Consider the following 23,675-nt stretch of genomic DNA (forward strand, 5'->3'; position numbering starts at 1 on the left):
AGAGGTTTGCATTCTACTGGAGTACTGTGCACGTGCAACTAGAACATTACGAATAAACTAAGACATAACACATATCTCTTTTTTATTTAACATTCTGCCGGTGTTCATTATTGCCTCTTTTACGCTGCATTGTAGTATTTTGTATAAGTGTACATTATCATAAAATGTATTAATTGATGTTCATGTATAAACATTAACACAATAACCTGCAAAATGACACGAGACTCTTAACAAATGTAGGCCATGACTTTAATAAGTCTCCTCACATATAATGTGTTTTTTCAGTATGGCATCTGGTCCGAGGCTAAAGGCGTTCTTGGTTCGGTGAATTTATTCTCTTTCCCAATCCGTGTCCAGCAAATTAACCTCCGAAACAGAAGATGGCAATGTAGAGGATCTGTAATAAGCGTCGAAGAAAAAGCTCTTTCATGTAAAGTGTTTATGAAGAGGAGTGAGAATGAAGCTCCTGCGACGCGTTTGAAGTTGTTCATGTGGCTTGTTTACATGAGGAACGATGTCTAGTGTTCTAGCAAGGACTCTATTTTATCCCACACTGGCTTACAATGCTGTCATGGAGAAGATCACTTCCAGGCAGTGGTATAATCGCGTGGACCCTACTGTCATTCTCGGTGCTCTTCCATTCAGGTCAATGACAGAGGAGGTAAGAGTTGCCATTTACAGTATTTATGATAATTACCTATCTGATCATTATAACGATACTACCATATTTATAAAATACCACAGTATCCAATTCCAGTTCTGTTTCGGGACTGACCTAACGCCTCTTTCGTTTGGCTTTAGTTGGTCCAAAAAGAGAAAGTCAGAGGAGTTATTACTATGAATGAAGAATATGAGACAAACTATTTCTGCAATTCAGCTGAGGTAAGTGCATCTGCCAGCTCTGTCACTCATTACCAACCATAATCACATCTAAGGATGCTTTTTTTTTTCTGTTGGTTATATAACAGGAGTGGCGAGCGGTTGGCGTTGACCAGATCAGACTCAGCACGGTGGACCTGACAGGTGTTCCCAGCCTAGAGCACATTCACAGTGGTGTGGACTTTGCCTTGAAACATCGAGAGCAGGGCACCAGTGTCTATATTCACTGCAAGGCTGGCCGCTCACGCAGTGCAACTATTGCAGCCGCATACCTCATCAGGGTGGGTTTGAGTCTGCATGCACCATGAACAATAACAGAGCCAGCAGCTCTATGTCACAGCTCATAGGTCACCACTGTGAACAGTATTTGTCATTGTGTGATTGCATATTTATTTATACTTTTTTCATTGAGTATTTATAATCTTTTGTCTCTTAATATTGTTGGTGGAAAATTTTGGAGAGGAAAAAACGATATCGGTCAATTCATGCTGATCACTTCACTACATAAAACCCACATACGCAGAATTCAAAGGGACTTTTATACCTAAGCTTAATTTCTCCTTTTTTAAGAATAAACCATACACAATTCCACTGAGAGACGTAAGTATATTGTTTATTTGAATTTGTTCCTTTTTGACAGGGTGGGGGGGGGGGTCCTTATTTAAAGGAATTTAATAATTAAATTAAGTAGTTTGTAATGCATATTACTGCATTTCTATTGTAAAACGGTAATATTAAATGTTTAGCTACTTACGTCTTAACTCACACTCAGTCAACATTAAAACTTTAATGAGTGCTATTAGATCAGACCAGACTAAAAATGTAACTTTGAAACTTTTTGTCATCCTAACAACAAAAAGATCTTGTTGGTAAAGGAGTGCAGAAAAGCAGCATGAGAATATCAAATATTGAGGGGGAGGGGGAAGTTTGTCCCTTTATGATTACTGAAGGGAGATATCCTCATTCTCAGAGTCTATAGTGGTTACAGCCGTGTGTTAAATGTTTGTTTTTCTTTCACAGCTACACTGCTGGAGTCCAGAGGAGGCCTGTAAGATGCTGGCCTCGGTCCGGCCTCATGTGCTGATCCGTTCAGCCCAGTTGGAGATTCTGCAGGAGTACTACAAGCAAGTGTGCGGCTCAGAGTCCAGCTAGAAGACACACAGTGTACAAATGCAGAGAATAATGCTAAATCTGATATATTGTAGAGCCTTAATAAGTTGTTTTTCCTTGTTGGAATGCATATTTTTCTATATATTCTTTTAATAATTAGTGTACTGTACATAAAAGCAGACTTAAAGCTATAATAACATCCATCTGGATTACACTGTGAATAAAACAATATTGTTGTTATTTCTGTTACATCAGATGTTTTAGATCAGGGGTCACCAAACTCGGGGTGACCTCTGTTTTGGACAGTTAAGGCTAGCATGGATACAGCTGCAGCTGGTTTAGGGTTGGGGTAGGTGTAGACGCTAATAAAACACGGTCTAATAGGTAGAGAATTTAATTTATTGTTAACTTCCGGCCGTAGCTGTATCCCTTTTAGCCACAAGCGCTTTAGACAGTGACAGGGTTCCCATGTGTCCTGTAAATCCTGGAAAATTGATGACTACTTTCCAGTCTTGGAAAACACATGGAACATTTTAGAAAATGTAAAATGTCCTGGAAAATGTTTTTAAAAATGTAATTGTGTTTTCCTTTAGCCAAGAATGAACAGTTTATACCTCCATATAATGAATATCAAAATAGTGTTTATAAGCTGCTGCTTGAATCTGCATCTCATTCAGTGCGTCTGCTGATTTTGTTTTGTGCAGGTGTGTTTTATGTAGCATAATTTCAAAGCTAAAGTCAGACCATTCTGTTTTCTCTCTTCGGATTTTGAATTACATCTAAGTTAATCTAAATTAAATCGGAAACTGGTCATGTATGCAGCATCTTTGTTTGGCTTGTGATTAAAATGCAGTGGTTGCCTCTAATTTTAAATGGCTACAGATAGTAGGCCTATCATCTAAAAATAAAGATTGGTGCATCGACTGATGAAAACGAAAACACACTATATTATATTATATTATATTATATAGATCAGTGGTACAGACTCAATTCAGTACTCGCTGACAGGCTGCTGCCTTCCAATGCTTCCATAAATATTTATAATACTTTCCATGAACAGTGATATGCAATTCAGAATATCAGAATTCACTCATTTTTCACTTGACCCTTTTAAAGCAATACTTATTTGAAAAATATTTGAAGGACACATGCCAATATTGGCATAGTGATAAAACTGGATCTGAAAATCATTTGTAGTAATGTTTAATTAAGAGCTCATATTAAAGAGCTGTTTTTTTTTTAGTTAAGTCATGGCTATAAACTGTATGTTTTTAAAGACTTCAGTAGAGACGAATATATTACTTTAGGGCATGATCCTTTTCTTTCATTGTCACCATAATTAAATTGAAAATGTCCTGGAAAAGTCTTCAAAGTCCTGGAAAATGATCACTGAAAAAGAGTGGGAACCCTGAGTGAATTTACAAATATTAATCATTTTTGATTGTGAGTTAGTGATGTCGTTTTTTAAAGATTTTTATTTTTATATCCGAGGTTCTAACTGGCTTCTTTGTATTAGGAGTTGTTAAAAAGACTGCATCTGGCAACTGGTGTTTTGTTTCTTTGTGCATGTTATCTAAAAGGTCATGATATTTTATAATTGTAAACAGTGGGTTAGAAGGAAATCCTGTCTTGGTAGCTTAAAAGAGGCAATGCACTTAATTCATTTTCTATGATTGAATACTATAATGAAACAGAGAGAGACCATTTGCAATGCATTTTAATAAATATGATGACAAACAACAGTAGGTGATGGTCTTTTTTAGTGAAATGCACAGGACAGTGTTTTAACTCTGGAAGGTGTACCATTCCATATTTAAAACATGAATTTCTAGTGTCTCTAAATTATCAACATGATCAAAATTTTGCTCAGACAACTATTGTATACATTCTAATCTATTACATTGCTTTTTTTGCCCTCTGATTAATGGACTGATATGTCATACGTTATTAGTAATTAAAAGGCATTTTATTCAAAATCTCATTTATTTACACTACAATCAGAATTTCGAACTTAAATTACAACTGCATTAAATTGCCTGTTTTCGCTAATTTGGGGCCTCTGGGAAAAAAATTATTTTTGTGAGCTCTAAATTCTCACTATATATTGTTATATGAGCCATAAAAGCCTGATGTATCAAATATGAAACAAAGCATAAAACACATATGCGAACAATCGACTTTCCGAGTATTATTTCAAATGTCAGACTATACAGGGTTTGAAGGGCTCGATCTGAAGATGGCAGCAGCGCTCTGTGAAACGCACCGTCAGCGTCAGCACGCGCAGATCTCGCGAGGAAGGACGCGCTGAGGGAGTAAAGATGGCGGCCTCCTTGGTTAGATTTGTCCGCAGCGGTTTTGGAAGAAGTCTAAACGGTAAGAAATAAGCAAGAGCAGCACTGCCCCTTCGTGACTGATTATTTACGTAATCACCATTATTAACTCTGTGCAGGATCCACAACCCGCTCTTCTACGGTTAGGCTTTTTTCCCCGCTGTTGACCTTTCCTCTCGCTCCAGCAGACAGTGTACATACACTGAACACTAATGACAGAGTCGACTGATTTACAGTTAGAATCTCAATTATGCCAATCATGCTTCTCTTATTCTTAAAATTAATACATCGCGCCTCTAGGGAGAAGGACTTTTTTTTTTTTTTTTTTTTTTTTTTTTGTTAAATTGCAGGAATCATTCATGTTGAATTTGTCAGACACAAGCTGCTGATTTGATTGGTTTTGATGTCTTGATCTGAACCTGTCATGACAGCAGCACTATACTGTACTGCATTAATTTCCTCTCAATCTCTCTCATAGTTGCTAGACAGGGCGCTGCGATTGTCCAGACAAGAACAACGACAACTGAAACCAGACGTGAGTAGATTTGGGGAACTGGGTTTGTCGTTGTTGTTAACGGGGCGGGGTGTTGATTTTCATGTTTAAATGTGTTTTTGCCTTAGCTACTGTAAGGCCCAAGGATCCAGTGACACACACTCAGCTGTCAGAGTTTGGAGAATACATTGCAGAGATTCTCCCCAAATACGTGCAACAAGTTCAGGTCAGTTATTCTCAAATTTATCGTTTTCAGATGAGCGATTAGTGATACATATTGAAGATGCACTCCTCAGAAATAATTCTCTCATTTACAGTGTTCTGTTTAAATTCTAGGTGACGTGCTTTAATGAGCTGGAGGTGATGATCCACCCAGAAGGGATTATACCTGTTCTCACCTTCTTGAAGGATCACACCAACGCTCAGTTCCACAACATGACTGACCTGACAGCAGTGGATGTCCCCACAAGGCAGTGCCGCTTTGAGGTGTTTCTTTATTATTTTTTCCATTATATATTAATGTAAAAATAGCATACAAAGGTGCATACTTTGGTAGTCTTGATGGGAGAAGTTATTAGCATGAGAAGATCTCATCCATTTAACTAAATAAAACATTTGAGAAACTGTTCTGCAAAGGATTGATGATCCAATTATTTCCTTTTCAGATAGTGTATAATCTGCTGTCCCTGCGTTATAATTCTCGTATCCGACTGAAGACCTACACTGATGAGTTGACCCCTCTTGACTCCTCTGTGCCTGTGCACCGGGCAGCTGACTGGTATGAGAGAGAGGTATGTGTCTTATTGTGATCAATGAACAAGTTTTTAATCGTTGTATTTTACAGACTACAAACATAGACGTCTGTTTTGTCTACAGTATACTCAGACACAAGCTGCAGTGCTCATGCAGTGGAGCCCCTGAGCTTATTCCTACCTGCTATGACACACTGTGAATGGTCCATGAGATCATGCAGCATGGCTTATTTTTCATTACAGATTTGGGACATGTTTGGAGTTTTCTTCGCAAACCATCCAGATCTGAGACGCATCCTGACAGATTATGGATTTGAAGGGCATCCATTCAGAAAAGACTTTCCTTTGTCTGGATACGTTGAGGTAGATGCACTGAATATGAACTCTGTTGCTGTTTACTGAATGGTGTCTCTCTGTCTCGGAAATGTTTTTGTTGTTACACTATTAATGCTGTTGCTATTCATCAAAAAATCCTGAAAAAATGTATCATGGTTTCCACAAAAATATTAAACCGCACAGCTATTTTCAATATTGATAAGAATAAGAAATGTTTCTTCAGCACTTAATCAGCAGATTAGATTTCTAGAGGGTCATGTGACTCTGAAAACTGGAGTCATGGCTGCTGAAAAATCAGCTTTGCCCTCACAGCAAAAAATTACATTTACAAATATATTCAAATACGCAATAGGTATTTTTTTAAGTTGTAATAATATTTCACAATATTGCTGTTTACTGTATTTTGATCAAGTAATTGCAGCCTTGATGAACTTGATAGACTTCTTTCAAAATTATTATAAAATAGTAGTGTGTGTTCCAAGGTATAGAGCAATAAAGCAGTTTTAATTTTAAACATTACTGGGTGTGGATTCATTAACGGTGAATATTTTTCTTCTCCTTCTTTGTCAGGTACGTTATGATGATGAAGTGAAGCGGGTCGTGGCTGAACCTGTTGAGCTCGCCCAGGAGTTCCGTAAGTTTGACCTGAACAGTCCATGGGAAGCGTTCCCCGCTTACCGTGAGCCTAAAGACGCTCCTAAGCTGGAGTCTGGAGATAAACCAGCAAAGTAACCCCCCCTCTGTGCTGTGACCCTTTAGAGTTCAAATCACACCCTCAGAACGTATTTATGTAAATAAGACACTGTGCTAAATCTAAATAAAACAACAAAAACTGCTTCTGTTTCTGCATATTATTTCTTATTTAGACATTTTTTTGCAAACATGTCTACCACTTGACACTAGTTAAAAATGTAGAGACACACACACAAAAATAGTTTTATGTTATTAATCTTAATTGAAAAAGTGTCAGGAATGCAGGAGAATAGACTCAATGTTCCCACAGGTCCTTGAAAGTTTGTGAATCTGAAAAAAAAAAAAAAAAAAAAAAAAAAAAAACCATTCAAGGCCGTGTGAAGTTTTTGAAAATAATCATACATAAATAGATGTCCTTGAAAGTGCTTGAATTTATTTTGTGCAAGAAGTTTTCTTGAAAAAATTCCATGTTATTCCCTCTGGTCCAGTAATGTGTTATTTCGCCAACACTTTGTGGCCTGTGCATACTAGCTTGCTTGATTTATGTTAGTTACATGCATTTACGCCTTAAGTGTTTCCCGCGTGAGGTACTTTGTGTTGTACATTGCCATGACGTTCACGCACGCATAAAACTACTAGGATGGTTCCTCAACGTTTCACAGACACACAGTTTAATTAATATTGAATCGCTTTGCTTGTTAAGTTAATGTAAACCCATGAGGCAAGAAAAATTCAAAAGCATATTCATATGTCTTAAAACTAGGGCTGTCAGTTTAATGCGTTAACTTAATTAATTAGTTATGAAAAAACAACGTGATTATAATATTTTAACGCAGTTAACGCACTATCCCAACCCCCAAATATGTATGTTGTCATACATTTCATACAGTTGACTGTTGACAAATATGATACAGGGCAACAACTCCATAAATGCAGTTATGCCCTAAACCGCAAGATATTGGGGGAAAATACGCCCCTGTATGAATTGTCTCATATTTATATCATGATAAGCGACATCACACGAGCAGCAAGAGTAACATCAGAGGAGTGCTGTTTCTGTTCACGAGTTTAAATGTGATTTTAAATAACAGTTCAGTAAATAAGAAGTTAATATTGTTATATTTTAAACACAATATTATGTTTTTGCTCAGTTTTTCAGAGAACTTTACCTTTAAAGCTATTGTAACAAAGCAGAATTGTTTCGCAAATCAATGATTCAAAGGCCTATTCATAAAGAGAGCTGTTTACTTCATTCCTGAATGAATTATCCGTTCGAATGAATGACTCATAAAGACATTTACCGCCACCTGCTGGTAGATTTAGTATCATTTAATAATAATAATAATAAAATAATAATAATGATAATAATAAAAACATTAAAGGGATAGTTAACCCAAAAAACAAAAATAATAATTCTGTCATCATTTACTCAAACCTGAATGACTTACTTTCTTTTGTGGAACATGAATAATGTATTTTGAAGACTGTTGTAAACAAGGCTGTTTTGGTTACCAATGACCATCATTGTATGAACAGAAAACACTGAGATGTTTCTCAAATTATCTTCTTTTTTGTTTCATAGTTTATGTTAGGCCGTTGTAGCCTAAATGTTTATGTGTAATAAATTTTATGTTGACTCAAATAAAATATTTCTGAAGCTACAATTTTTAATGTCTACTTAATACCTTCTCATTTAACACAAAAATATTTTTAAATAATCTTTTGTGGTTCCACTTAAGTCTGACGTCGCGTATCACCGCTTCTGTGTCCAAACGCTCTATCAGATACCATGAGAAAACAACAAAAGGTGCTAATATACACTCACAATGTGATATAATACTACAAAAAAAATTATAATCCTAACCTTTAACTCCATACCGAAATCCCAGATAGCCAGACAATGAAAATATAAATAAATAAATATAAAAATGATTTGTGTTTGGGACGCTGTGAGCATGGAGACTTTAAGTTTGAAAATGTTTAGCTTAAAGGGACACTCCATCCCATAATGAAAATTTTGTCATTAATCACTTACCCCCATGTCATTCCAAACCCGTAAAAGCTCCGTTCGTCTTCGGAACACAATTTAAGATATTTTGGATGAAAACCGGGAGGCCTGTGACTGTCCCATAGACTACCAAGTAAATAACAGTGTCAAGGTACAGGAAAATATGACAAGCATCGTCAGAATACTCCATCTGCCATCAGATGTGCAATCTGGGTTACATGAAGTGACGGGAACACTTTTTGTAAGTGAAGAAAACAAAAATAACAACTTTATTCAATAATTCCTTTGTCAACAGTCTCCTCTTTGTCTCTCCACATCACCGTATGCTGCGTATGCTCTTCTGTGTCATCCGTGCCACAAAGATGCATTGTTTCTACGTGTATTTAGCTTTGATTTGAAAGAAAACAGTGCATCCATCCTTCAGGGTGCAATCAAGCTCATGTGGATTCAAAAACTATGCAAAGGCATACCATGTTAACATTATTGCTTAAGGTAATTAAATACCTTTAGGTTTATTTTAACCGATTTAGGTTAAAATAAAATGTGTTTTCAGCAGGGATTTTCAAATATTTAATCGATTCAGATATTTGAATACTTAATTTAATTTATTTATCATAGAAAAATCCTTCTAAAGGTTAAAATATAATTGGTAGGAGTGACAGCACTGTAGATGTGATTACACTCAGGAAAAATACAAGACGAAAGAAAGTGTTTACATTCAGAGTTTTTATTTGGCTTGCTTCTGAGGACTGGCTTCTTCCACAATAAGAATCCAGCATACACTGAAACCACTTTTACGGCACTTAACAAGGTATCGCATACTGCACAAACATTGAAAAGCTTATCCACCACTCTTTCACAAAGTTTATTTATCAGATTAAACCCATACAGAAAAGTACATAAGACCAGGCACAGAATTAGAAATGAAAACGTACACTTATATAGAAATGGATAAAAAAAAAAACACAGAGGTATTTACAGTTTGGAACTGTGCACTTCATATTACATATGCTTTATCACCTAAATAAATCTTTATGGCTGTAAACACATAAACCATATGAATTATACAAACTGATCGATATCGTTGATAGATTCTCTTTCTGTAAAATATAAACATCAATATTTGTTGAACAATTATATATATTTGGCAGTGAATGAAATCATTGTTCCTTTAGAATCTGTCAGCCGGTACCATGTTTGGCCAAGCTTCTGTCCAAACATAGTGTAAGACTTGAAGAACCTAAGACACTTTGATCTTCTGAGATACGGACAATATAATCACAGTGTATTAACAAACAGACATCTGTTTCCAGATCTCAGTGAGAGAAGGTGCCTGGGAAACTTTTTTATTTTTGTTTATTTTCATTAAATTTATTGTGCCTCACCTTTCCTTCCCTTCACTCAGCTCACTCAGAATGGTCAACAGCATAATATAATGTTCTACATGAAGTGATGTTTGGTATCATTTGATTTGTCTCCGTGCAACTGGTACAATGGTCTCATTCTTACAAGAAGTAGACTAGAATACTGTAGAGGGTGTGCCTTTCCCAGTGTCTTTCAAGCAAATTACCATCTGTCCCCAAAAGGTGTAAATTCTCCACGTCTTGGCCTTAATTAATGCAAATTCTAATCGTCCCTGTCTCCATTTGGAGGATGTTTGTCTTGGTCTGAGTACTTAAGGAAATTTTGCAAGAGGATTAGGATGCCTCTGTAGCCAGATTGACACACAGTGTAGAGTGTGTCCACACACTCCATACTATGTATTTTTCTTAAAGGGGTCATGACATGGTTTTTTTTATTTTATTATTATGGTTCCCTAGGTGCAATTATAGTATTACTATAGTTTTTTTTTAAAAAACAACTTTTAAAATGTAGTGAATTATGACATTTTCCCACCCTGTTTCTCATCCTTTGATTCAAACAGTCTGTTTTTAGGTTGTTTCCCCTTTAAGAGTTCAGTGTTAACGCCCACTGTTATGATTGGCTAACAACAGTGCCTATGGATCAATTATTAACACCCCCAGCCAGAACATTTGTGGATTGAGCGTAACTGTTTAGCAGCGGGTGATTCCATGTACGATGTCGCATTTTCATTGGTCAGTCGTTGAAGCCTATTTCTGATTGGTTGTTGCCGTTTTGACAGCGTTTATGCCAAGAGCAAAGAGAAAGAATTCGAAGAGAAGAGTACTTGGCCATGCGGGAATGCACGGGACACAGTCTAAGCACATACACGCTTACTTTAAGCGAAGAGGAGAGATTCGCGATTGCACTGAACACGGTTTAAGGGTGCTTTCACACCTGCCTCATTTAGTTCGGTTGAATCGTACCAGAGTTCATTTCCCCCTTTGGTGCGGTTCGTTTGGGCAGGTGTGAAAGCAGCAATCGCACTCGGGTGCGCACCAAAGGCGGACCAAACAAGCGTACCGAGACCTGCTTGAAGAGGTGGTCTCGGTACGCTTTCAAACGAACTCTGGAGCGGTACGTTTGTGGTGAGAACGTGATCCGACCTCGAACAGACCCAACTGCATAAAGTACTGATCATTTTTGGACTAAACCAGCTGCTGTAGTCAGCTGCGCTGTGCATTATGGGATGAGGAAGTGTTTGTTGACAGTTTGCACTTTAGCATGGCAGCTCGTGGATTAATGCACGCCTACGCTTGAAGTTACGAGCGATGCCCGCTCGCCGTTTGCAGTGCATTAGAATGTTGTTTTCAAGCCGCATCCGCGCTTCATTATAGAAATGTATCGTTTGCATATTGTGGTGTATACAAACAATGTAATAGATTATGCCCAGGGACAAGACTAGCCCGCACAGTTGTCTCTCCATAGTTGTGTTGTTTCCGTGTTGTTTGCTGGCTTTTCCTCTTATGTTGGAATTTTCCCGAACGTAAATTCTGACCAATCGAAAAGCAGTTTAGGAAATACGCCATGGCCAGTGAGTGATGTGGATGTTGTCATGTGACTGCATTTTGGTTCGTTTCAACTGGTTAGGACCAAAGCAATCAGTGTGGTGTGAAAAGGAACCAAAAAAGCTGAAAAATGCTACAATGTATAATTGTTTGCCCTTGGTTCGGACATAATGAACCGAACTAGAGATGTGAAAGCACCCTAAGTGCAGGCTGACTCTCTGAGCGAGCCCAGAGAAAATTCTTACAAGAGCAACGTGTATCTGAGAGCGCAGAGATTCGCGCTCGCGCATTATATTCCGCGCGCGAGCAGATAGATTCGCGCTCGCGCATTATATTAATGTACTTTCGCGCTACAATAATGCGCTCTCGACATTTGACAGGGAAATAACGCCATACTGCGTGGCATTGTAATTTTCCTGTACACAGACCCACTTGCTGTCCGTCGACTGAACACTTGTGAGGCGCGCGGCGCGACAACGATACGAAATGAGCGTAGTTGTCTTGTGCTGGAGGCGGTCATATGCAAATGGTTGGAACGTCACTTCTTACCATGGATCCAGAACGAGCTGTATTTAGAGCTTGATTAAATAAATGGCTCGTTTATAATGGGGAGGACGTCTTAAGCTATGAAACTTGCAGGACGTTTTAATGGTACAAAGACCTCTTATATTCCAAAAGATCAAGGCAAATTTGGTTTCTCATTTCATGACCCCTTTAAGTCAGGTATGCATCCTTTACTTTAGATTTATTTATGAGGATTTGATGTCTTGTATTGATTTGATTTGATATCTCTTAATTGACTATGTGACTGGCATAATACATATTTACCTGATTGATAATAAATTGCTACATTTTGTTCTGACTTGCTCTAAATGATAAATGTCCATAACACTGCAAATCTGCACACAGGTTAGTAAAAGAATAAAATGCAGCTTAGGTGGAACTGATGTTTTAGAGCTCTGACCAACACATTGGCATTAGTCATGTATTATTAGACTGTTGAAGCTAATAATGGGTTTTCCATTTAGAGCAACAGTGTTGTTGGTGACCAATCTAATATTGGTGAACCTCAAATTTTAATTATTGTAATATTATTCTAACTAAGTGTACAAGGCAAACAATGGCATGATTATATAAAGTTACCATTAGAGGAGGTTAAGTTGTTCAACTTGGTTCTATGGTAATGTTCATTACCTCAGGTTAGATATAGTCTTACCTTAATTAGATGAAAAATCTGGTGTCTTAAAGAGCCACTAACACTATTTTGTTGCTCTGTACCACTGGTGTATACAATGACAATAAATATTTATTCATTCATTCTTTTAAGTGTGTTCAGATCTATGGGGACTAAGTAATATATTCTAGAATGATCAAAGTAGGTATGGGCCTTCTAGAATATTAGTCAGTCGCCTCTGTCTAATGAACAAGACTGACGAGTTTGTGAGTTGTGAGACTCAGAAGTGTTATAAGAATCCAAATGAACAAGTACAATATGATTAAAGAGTTAAATAGAATAATCAGGACAATCAATAATAATTAGCATTCTAACCTAAATTCAAGGTCATAATAAAATGGATTTAGATTATAATTTACTTTAAATGCAATTACTCTGCACATTAAATAGACCGAACACGCTGGAAACCTTCAACCACCATTGGATGCCTTCATTGGGCCAACTGGGTGATTCTTACAATAGTAAATTTACAGATGCTGTCCTCTGTTTGAATGTGTCATGCTGTTTCAAAACCTGACTGATTATTGACTGAATGCATGAATTTGACTACATGACTACATGATTTACAGGAATGCAAACATTGTCATCACTGTTTTTTGTGCCATATTTTACACTGGAAATAATAGATGAAAAAGCAGAAGACGTTGCTCTCGTGCAAATCTTTCATGCAAAAGCTTAAAAGACAGTAAAATTTCTTATTTGAAATATGCATGCATTTAATATTTGTATTTAAACACAGTTTTGAGTCGGAGCTGTCTAATGAACTGCCTCTGAAGAGAATTTCAGATTGTTCAGTAAAGCTGTATATTGTATGTTTTATATTGACCTTAAAGTCACCATGAAATCAAAATGGACAATTCTTATTTTTTTATGGAATGTTACAGTTTTTATTATAAATGAATTTTCCATGCACATACTTCTAAAAAAAAAAATGGTATGTGCCATCGTAATTCTTAATCAAAAACATTAATGTCCCCTCCCAATAGCATCCCTCTGTAAGCTCCGGCTGGGCAATAATCCAGCAACCTGCCACTCACATGATATCGCTCAATTAGCAAACTACAACGATCCAATAAATTCCGATGGACAAAATCAAGTGCTACCGTACATTTTTTTTTTTTTGTCACAATAGGGAAGAAAAGATGATCGTAATTTCTGTTTCATGACGACTTTAGGGATGCTGAGTAGAGGTCTTGTTTAACCAAACTGTCACAGGTGCTGCTTGCTTAATTTAGTAATTTCTTCCTGAAAGTAGATTATCAGGGTGAAAACAAGAGCTAGAGAGATTTTGTAATATGAAATCAAACCACAGGAGTGATGAGTGACACTCAGTCTCTAAAGTGTAGAAGATTTTGTGTAGGGAACTCACATTTTTTCCACATAAGCGCTGCTCCAAACTTTTACCTTCCTAAAGACCCAGACTGACTGGTTCCTTGGCTGGCCTACAGTGTCTTATCTGGTTTCTGCTGCTGAGGAAGGCTTCGGTGGAGATCGGGATACACCAGGAAGCCAGTGAAAGTGATATACTTGGCATGATTACTGTAAGCACCAAATCCATCCCTCTGGTGACTGTAGAGCCAGACAGTATCTCCAGCCTGCAGTGACAACATCAGACTCTGGCTCTGCAGGGCCTTCTCAGTGTCGCTGTCATCGTAGATCATGGTCTGTACCTCCAAATGGTTTTTCATCAGCTTCACTGAAAGGGTCTTATGGGGCAGCTTGCCAGCATTAAAGGAGAAGTAATAGGCTCCTGCTACTCTGCATTTGAATATACCGGAGCTCAAGTTGAAGTCGTTGCCGATGTTGACAAACTCTGTGTCGAAGATGATGGGCTGGTGCTCAGGGTATCCTTGATCTACTCCCACAATACTCTGAGTGCGCCCCACTGAGAATGCTGACTGCTTTTCGTCATCTTCCTCCTCTCCATCACTCCCGTCCTCTTCTTTTATCTCTACATCCTGTCTCTCTTCTTTCATATTTTTATGCTCCGACAATGAGCCATCACTGGTTTTTGGTGGTTGATGGTCACTGTCATGATCTTTGTGTGTGGGTTCTTGGTAGCCGTATACATCGGGGTAGATAAGGTAACCATTGAAGGTGGTGTAATGACCCGTGTTGCTGTAGATAGCGTAGCGAGGGTCTCCATGAAGACGGAGCCAAACAGTGTCTCCGAAATCAAGCTGCAGCATGGCACTCTGGCTCTGTACCTTCCGCTCCTCTCCGGCGTTCTCGTCATAGACAATCGCCTGAACCTCATTGCGGTTCTTCATCAGCATGACCGACAGGTCTCGACGCGGGAACTTCCCCACCGTGAAAGAGAAATAGTACGCACCTGGAATCCTGCAACGAAACAAGCCAGCCTTCGGATCAAAATCACCACCGATGTTGACATACACCTTGTCGAAGGTGACAACCATCTTCGGCCCTCCCTCCATGCTGCTGGTACGTGCCACAGAGAACGCGGACCGCAGCTCCACAGCGTCAGACATGCGGGCAAATGCCCATGTGGTGGTCACACAACACAGCACACACAGCAGCAGGAGCCTGGTACCAGGCAACATTTTAACTGCAGAGGGAATAAAGAATAATAAAACAACTTTGTTAATTATCTTCAACAAAGCCGTGAACAAAACAAAAACCGTTTAACAATCTCATTTAAAACAGCTAAGTTTGTAAATGATAGCTGCTGCTCATTGCCAAAACATCATCTCCAAAAAAAGAGCACTCATTATGCACACAAGTGACAGCGGGAGGTGGGATCAAAACAGAACAGATCAGTGCCTTTAGTAAATACAGCATGATGAGAGCTGTATTATCAGACCCTCTCTCTTTTTTCCCCCTGAGATAAGCTGTAATAGGATGATACAAAAAGATTACAAAAACATCATGGTATTAAAATGCATTTCTGAAGCATTTTTATTTAAATCAAGAGAGATGCTCCGAAGTGATCCCATTTGTTGTGATTCATCAAATGATTCATATTATAAGGGTTGTATAGTGATTGTTATAGATTTGCACATAGACTGCAAATGAGCTTAGGTTGCATTCAGTACCTCTTATTGTGACACAGATATCGCCAGCCCTCCATCTGCTGATCTATGTACTGTGTACATGGGATATTGCAGCCTGGTAATTGTCTCTAAACAATGCTGTGAAATATCCTTCATAATTTGTCTCTAATACCAGATCAACAAATTCAGAGATCCATAATGGAGCAACACAGCATCTTTCCCTGTTTTACTAGACCTTCGCCCACACTACTGGAACAACCGTCCCACACAATCTGCAATGCTACTGTATGTTTTCACATTTTACTTAATAGACTTAAACATCCTCAAGATACAGATTATACTGTTGATGGTGCCTGCTGCATGAATTAAGACATTAAACCTTAAGCTTCTGTTTGATTTAATGATGGATGGAGCTCATCATCCCTTTGACACATTGAAATATGAATAAAAATGAAAAGAGGATAAATTGTAAAGAGGTTTTTTCTCTTAATGAGATCTCCTGAGATGCCAGAGAAGTTGGACTTCTGTTTCACGGATGAAACACTGAGTTAAGCCACGCTAAAAATGTCATGCCTGCATTATGTTTGGTATTAGAACACTTTAAGATTATTTATGTGAAACACCTGAGTAAATCAGCATGTGTAGGTGGATATGTTAGGATTTTCCAAAAATATCATTGTCTTAGCTGACCTAAAAACAATTATCTAACCCATAAGAAGTGTATTTTATTTAAGAAATATTTGATTTTATATGATTGTGATCCACATCCTTAATCTGTTTCAAGCTAAATGGCTTAGTATCATGTAAATCATTCATGAAATATCCTGGGAGCATTTACTACTGATTGCATACTTGTTTAACATTTAATGTTTGACTGAGTGTTTACAGGATATTCAAATGTGCTGGTGGGTTAAGTAACAACAACAAAATAACATTTTCCTCCTGTTGTTTGATCTCTATTTTTAGCTGAGCAATGCTTTCATGCCCTAACAATCTGAACACTGGGGAGGAAGACATCAATATTTGTCAATGCCTTTCTTGTGTTCTCAGCTACACCTTTTTCCTCACCGAATGCTGAACTGCAACGTCCTTTGAGAACACGCAGAGTAAACCCTTCAGCTCAGTGAAGCAAAAACACAAAATGTTTATATGCAGCAGCTGAGATCAAAAATGCCGTATATGCAGTTTAATTCATTTATATCTTGCCCATGTTTCCTTATGTACATCACTGTTTGTATGAAAACCATTTTCATCTGGCTACAGTCTGGCTATAATTTCATTCAGACCAAAGATATGTGTTGGTGTAAACAGTCCTCGTTAATTCTGATGTCAGACGTTCATGAGGAGTGAACTTTACATGCAACAAGATTCATAGTCGCTGATGTCTCCACTGCTAAAAGGACATACTATCATAACAAAATTTAAAAATTTTCTAATTCTCACATGCTCTTTAAAACATTTTCCTCCCTCCTTTGTCCTCCTCCTCCCCCTCCTTCATCAACTCAAACAGCTTTGCCAAATTCTTCAATTAATAAAATTAAAACCATCAGTGCACAATTTTCCACACCACAATCTGTCAAGCACATCTTACTAGCAAGCATACACTCGTTTACATTCTTTTCTCTTTGAGGCAGAAGTCTCCAAACTCATCCTTTCTAATCATCCTGCTACTTGTCCGCTTGATCCTATTCCATCTCATCTCCTTCAAGCCATCTGTCCTGCAGTTGTATCTGCACTCACTCAGATCATTAACACATCCCTACACACTGGTGTTTTTCACTCAGCATTTAGGGAAAATGCTGCTTGTGGTTCCATCAAACCCATTGTTTCATCACAATTTCACCATCTAGTTAGGCATATCAACCATAACTCCTTCAAATACAGCCAGAAACCTTGGAGTTATGGTTGATGATCAGCTGACTTTCTCAGGCCACATTGCTAAAACTGTCCGGTCCTGCAGATTTGCTTTATTCAACATCAAGAAGATCAGGCCCTTTCTTTCGGAACATGCTGCACATCTCCTTGTTCAAGCTCTTGTTCTGTCCAGGCTAGACTATTGCAATGCTCTCTTGGAAGGTCTTCCAGCCAGTTCTATAAAACCTGTAAACCTGAATAAGGCTACCTCTGTGCGTCCCTCAACAGTGTTCTAAACAGCGCGGTTATTACCTGGCTAGTGAGAAATGTCATGTGCATTTACTTTCAGAAAATCGTCTGTCATGTAGCTTTTGTTAGTCCTGTAATTTCCATTATTACAGTTAACTATGTAAAGTGATAAGGAACTGTAATGCGGTCAAAAGAGCTGCCTGGAACTATGTTCGCCATGCGTTTCCCAGAAAATAATTGCACACCTCAGAATGTTCGTCATCCAATCAGATTCAAGCATTCAACGGCCCCGTAGTAAAATTACAATTAATCCACAACGCGGCAGCAAGATTAATTTTTAATGAGCCAAAAAGAATGCATGTCACACCTCTGTTTATCTATAATTTGCACTGGCTACAAACTGGCTTGCAAAGGCATTAATGTTTTACCTGCAAACAAAGAGGCACACAATCACTTTCACAGACTATTAAATTAGATGTTCCCTGCTGGTGGAATGACCTGCTCAACTCAATCCGAGCAGCTGAGTCCTTAGCCATCTTAAAGAATCGATTAAAAACACATCTCTTCCATCTTTATTTGACCCTCTAACTCTAGTACTCTCTATTCTAATTCTTTTCTTTAAAAAAAGACACTAACACTAGCTTCTCTAATCTTTTTGTATTCTATTTGTTTTCTTTTTATTTATTATACAATTAACAAAAGCAAAAAAAAAAGGCCTCTAACACTAGCTTGCTCTATTCTTTTTCTTTTCTATGTGATTTCTTTTTATTTATTATATAATAAAAAAAACTTGCAACATGTACTGCATTAAAGGGATAGTTCATCCAAAAATTACAATTCTGTCATTAATTACTCACCCTCATGTCGTTTCAAAACCGTAAGACCTTCGTTTTTGATGAGATCTGAGAGCTTTCTGACCCTCCATAGACAGCAAGGTAACTACCATGTTCAAGGCCCAGAAAGGTACTAAGAACATCAACAAAAAAGTCCATGATGTGACATCAGTGGTTCAACCGTAATTTTATGAAGCTATGATAATATTTTTATGTGCAAAAAACCCCAACAAAAATAACAACAATTATAACACAATGTATGGGTGAACTATCCCTTTAAGCAAACTGAGACTTGCTATAGTACTTGCAAATCATTGCTCTCTTGTTGATTTTGATTGCTTTCATTGTCCTCATTTGTAAGTCGCTTTTGATAAATGCATCTGCTAAATGATTAAATGTAAATGTAATAGTCAAATATAGATCACAATAGAGTAGACAGTAAGAATTGTTGCTTCATGTAAACTTTAAGCTATGTAAAACACATTAAGTGACTAAGTGTAAATACCCCCTTACATCACAGAAATTGTACTATAGCAACAATATACAAACAGACACCAATTGTTTCTCCACGGACCGATTCTAGGTGGCTTGTAGCATTCACAAAGCTTTTGCTGAGAGATGCGATACATTATTGACACTCCAACCTGTGGATATAATCGCTTTTATCACATGAAACACTAACATTCATCAACAGGAGCACTAAAGTGATCTAAAGCAAAATGTGATTGCAGGTAAAGAGTGGACATACTTGGCCTCAGTTTGCTTGTGAAACTCCACTCAGCACATGAGGGGCAGTGTCTGTGACATGGCTGTGGTGTTTAATGAGGGTCTGTAGAGTGTTGGCATACACTGAAGAGTGCAGTGCCTGTGAGTGTATGCTCCGGGGCCCAGTTATCTCCTCTCTCTTTCTCTCTCTCTTTCCCTAACAGCCTTTGGTACCACACTCTGATACTGTCACTTACATTTAACATTCAGCCACACACACACCCTCTATTCTGGCTGCACACTCTAAATCTCAAACACACACAGACAAAATACAGCAGTCTTTACAGAAGAGTAGGATATAGGTGCTGGAGATCAGAAGAAAAAAAAAGAAAAAAAGTTTTATGAGTCAACGACAGAAGTAGAACAGGAGGAAGATAAAAGACAAGTGAGACATTTAAATATTGGGACGATGACAGTCACAACTCTGTGTGTGTAATGAGGGCTTGAACCCGACAGCTGGCATCTCCAGAAACTCCCAGCGACAGACAGAATCAGTCATTTTCCACAGTTACAGCATTCCATTAGACTACTAAGTGGTTGTAAATTGAGCTACTATCAATTTGAATATTTTTCTTGCTTCAATATTTCACTGTGTAATCTACAGCAGTCAAATTGAATAAAGTTGGGTAACGGCACAGCTCGCCTGCTGCCCTGTATGTGTGTGTGTGTAATCTGTCATCTGTGACATGGGTAATGACCCAGCGTACAAATAATAAAAAACAATAAAAACATAACACCTCTCCTGTTAGACTACAACTAAATACGTGATGCACAGCCTATTGTGAAAATAAACATAAATAATAATACCTCTCACTCAGACTCATCCTATTTAATTATCTCAATGCCACAAGCAAAAAACTAAAAATTCTTTCACTGTCCTTGAAAACAACACCTCGAACAAATACACCATTATGCACTTGAAAATGTTAAAAATATTTACATTAATTGTATAGAACTAAGAAATTAGTCTGGAAATATGCTATAAATACATATGCTGTATACATCAGGAATTGTATAATAAATTCAGTGTTATGTGTCCTTACAACAGACTCTATGCATTCACTCTCCACGCATCCAATTAAACATGCTGTGGATATGAATCAAAGCTAATTAATGTTTTCATTTACAGTGATCCTTGCACAATAAAACATCTTTGACTTATGGTGTGAATAGAACAGCATGCTTTAGTGTTTGATTTTTGCCTTGGAAACATGCAAAACCCTTCCTCTATCTTAACCTACATGCTAACATCTATAAATAGAGACATGGACATTTATTGGGAAGCCAGATAGTCATTTCATACAATTTTAATGAGTTTATCTGTATAAATATTCAGTTTCTCATTCCACACACACACGTATGCTGAAGCTGAATGGGTTTTTAGTGTCTTCGGGGAAATCTCCCTGGCAGTGCAGATGCGTATCAGATCACTATCAGCAACAAAGAGCCTCTCTGTCTCTCTCCCTCGCTCATGCTGTCCCGAGGTGATGTAGATATGAGCGTGGAGAGAGTACAACCTGGCTTTGTCAGTATCAACCCCACATGTGCTGTTTTCAAAGCGTCCATCCAAAGGTTTACCTCTGTTGCAGCTCTGCTCTCTGCTATGTTCAACAATAACAGCATCAGCATCAAAGAGAACCGTAGCGCATCATCACAAAAGTAGATCAATTCCCCTAATCTCATATGGTCATTAAATGACAGTAACACATCAGGTCAACTGCAGCACAGAGAGGTATAATACCAATTGTACAAGTTTTCACCTCTGATAGAGTGTTTACACCAATCAGATAAGAGGAATACAAAGCAGTTGGGTGCGATCGCCACTGCATCACAAGATAGAGAGAGATAAAGAGAAACCACATCCTAATGCTGTTGTTCTTACCTGTGTGGTCAGAGCTGCACAAAGCTGTCTTGAAGTTCTCTCAGAGGACTGAATGAAGAAGTGTCTGTTTCTCTTTCTCTTTTTTTTTCTCCCCCCTTATTCTTTTATTCTCTCTCTTGCTTCCTCTGTGTGTCGGCTCTCAACCTGCTGCTGATGTCTGGTGCAGCACACACCCACACATTCATACGTGCACATTCTCACTCTCTCTCTCTCTCTCTCTCTCTCTCTCTCTCACACACACACACACACACACACACACACACTCTCTCTCTCTCTCTCTCTCTCTCTAATACAGTCATTGGAGGATTTAAGAGCAATCGGGGAGCTGCAAGCTGATTGGGGGACTCTGGAGCATAACAAACAGCTATCAATAGGGAGACTCAAGGGGTGTTGCCTGTTGTCCACGAGCAAACATCTGTTTAAGAGCAAACCAAACTGGACATGATGATCTCTAATGATCTTATTTTGTGAATATGCATGTGTCTATGTGCACTTAATATGAAAACGGCTGTATGCATTATTCCTATGTATGCAAGAGTATTTTCTCACAAGACCCAAGTGCAATGACAGACTGTAATACACACAGGTTTTAGTTTTGTCACAACAACTGTGGTAATTTCACACCTCTGCACATAATCATAGTCATTACTCAGAGTCCCACAGGTGAGACATTTTACACAGAGTAAGAGATGGATTTTGTTAGTTATTCCACTTTACATTGTTTGCATATCTTTGATATATTTTTATATATGTCATTTTATTTTATATAACACAACTGACCATTCTGTTTTGCACTGTGTCTGTATATCTCTCTCTATCTTGCTCTCTCTCTGCAGGCACCATATGGACAGGGTCTGTCTTCCTGTTCCCAGCAGTTCCCTCCACTCCATCCTGATCATTCTGGCATTGAGCGGATTAATCTGTTTCCATAACAATCATTCTGGCCCTCTCTCATTACTTGTCATGATGCTTGTATCTAGTCTCTGGCAGATGACAATAATAGCTATATTTAGTTATTATACAGTAGGGTCTTCTTGCGTAATTGATTTGAAGATGTTCATTCAGATGTGAAATTGAATCATCCCATTTTAAAGTGCAAAAGGCTGCTATATGACTTTCACACGGGTCATGAGGAGAGATGAGCTTTCTCTCTCTTTCTCTCTCTCCTCCTGTGACTCACTGCTGCTTGAAATGAGCATCTGAAGAAAACAGGTTGCTCACCCCCTCCTCAAGCGGATTCAGCCATGAAGACTAAACTCATGGTGACTGAAATGCTATTATGATGAAAGACTCCTTTCTAAACAGTCGCAGCCACTTTCTTTCCTCAGACATCTAGACTGCCCGGTCTGAGCTCTTAATTGAGCCATTCCCCTGGAACAGGTGTTTATACAGCGATATCATTCTAGCTGTTGAAATAATAGTTTATTCACCCTGAGCCAACTTGTGAGCTACACAGATAATAATATCATGACTGTCATCATGATTCATATTATCATATTATATCAATAAATATCTGTTGGTCAAATGCAAACGAACGGATCTCTGAAGCGTTTTAATAAGCATTGATACCTCTTAAGAGCCTGACGTCTTAGGCCCCATTTACACTGCATGGTTCAAGTGACCCAATTCTGATTTTTTTCCTCTCATGTGGCACAGATCGGATATGACCAGTGAACGTGTAAGCAGGAAAAAAACGCATGGATTCCGTTTTTCTCAGATCGGATTCAGGCCTCATTCATATGTGGTAATACATCGGATATGAATCGATTACGTGCATTTGCGTGTGCCATGTAAGCAGATAAATCGGATATTCCCCAGTAAATGCGAGTCGTACGTCATTAAAAAAGTGATGTCAACTCAGGTGGACACCACCAACTGAGATCACATGACTTATTATAGGCACGATGGAGAACGAAGGATACACACAGTGGAGCAATGCGGAGGTTTCAAAATATTGTGGAAAGCAAAACACTGTATAATTTTATTTGCATCTGCATCCATTGTATTTCGTGCTGTTTTACTTCCTTTTCCGGGTCAGAACATCTACGTTTGGTAGTTTCAGCAGTGGATAGTGTAAATGCAAAAATCGGATACAGGTCACTTTAAAAGATGATGTAAGCGGATTTGGGCATCAAGACCCGCAGTGTAAATGCAGCCTTAGATGCCCTGATTTGAGTGTGTGAAAAAGTAGAATGGTGGTCTGTGACGAATGGTGCAGGTGTTGCTCATTTCCAATTACTCCACCGGCCTCGACCTGTTCCCACGGCTTTCGGCCCCGTCCCACTCATCACATGGTCATTTTTATATTGGACATTCCTTCTAAACACAAACTCTCAT

The 23,675-nt window shown here is 38.3% G+C and overlaps 3 protein-coding genes across 4 annotated transcripts; 2 read left to right on the top strand and 1 right to left on the bottom strand.

Moving 5' to 3' along the window:
• The first annotated feature begins 273 nt into the window (after window positions 1–273).
• Window positions 274–2,661, top strand: LOC109096434 (protein tyrosine phosphatase mitochondrial 1). Its single transcript, XM_042760395.1, has 4 exons — window positions 274–661; window positions 802–882; window positions 969–1,160; window positions 1,900–2,661. The coding sequence occupies exons 1-4, from the start codon at window positions 515–517 to the stop codon at window positions 2,029–2,031; spliced, it is 552 nt and encodes a 183-aa protein (XP_042616329.1). The 5' UTR covers window positions 274–514; the 3' UTR covers window positions 2,032–2,661.
• A 1,548-nt stretch (window positions 2,662–4,209) lies between these two features.
• Window positions 4,210–6,735, top strand: LOC109096916 (NADH dehydrogenase [ubiquinone] iron-sulfur protein 3, mitochondrial-like). The gene is made up of 7 exons (XM_042760394.1): window positions 4,210–4,362; window positions 4,798–4,854; window positions 4,941–5,038; window positions 5,149–5,298; window positions 5,478–5,603; window positions 5,808–5,927; window positions 6,471–6,735. Exons 1-7 carry the CDS (start codon window positions 4,308–4,310, stop codon window positions 6,630–6,632), a joined length of 768 nt encoding a protein of 255 aa, XP_042616328.1. The 5' UTR covers window positions 4,210–4,307; the 3' UTR covers window positions 6,633–6,735.
• Window positions 6,736–6,791: 56 nt separating this feature from the next.
• On the bottom strand, window positions 6,792–21,533 carry LOC109096912 (complement C1q tumor necrosis factor-related protein 4-like). Of its 2 annotated transcripts, XR_006160461.1 has the most exons (3): window positions 21,339–21,533; window positions 14,114–15,310; window positions 6,792–6,923 (listed from the first exon to the last, which is right to left on the bottom strand). XR_006160461.1 is itself a non-coding variant. In XM_042760393.1 (2 exons), exon 2 carries the CDS (start codon window positions 15,303–15,305, stop codon window positions 14,187–14,189), a length of 1,119 nt encoding a protein of 372 aa, XP_042616327.1. In that variant the 5' UTR covers window positions 15,306–15,310; window positions 21,339–21,533; the 3' UTR covers window positions 12,225–14,186. The 2 variants fall into 2 exon arrangements, 1 of the variants encoding a protein (XP_042616327.1); XM_042760393.1 differs by lacking the exon at window positions 6,792–6,923 and having other exon boundaries at window positions 12,225–15,310.
• Window positions 21,534–23,675: the final 2,142 nt, after the last annotated feature.

This window comes from Cyprinus carpio, chromosome A7 (assembly GCF_018340385.1).
Source record: "Cyprinus carpio isolate SPL01 chromosome A7, ASM1834038v1, whole genome shotgun sequence".
Taxonomy (NCBI): Eukaryota; Metazoa; Chordata; class Actinopteri; order Cypriniformes; family Cyprinidae; genus Cyprinus; species Cyprinus carpio.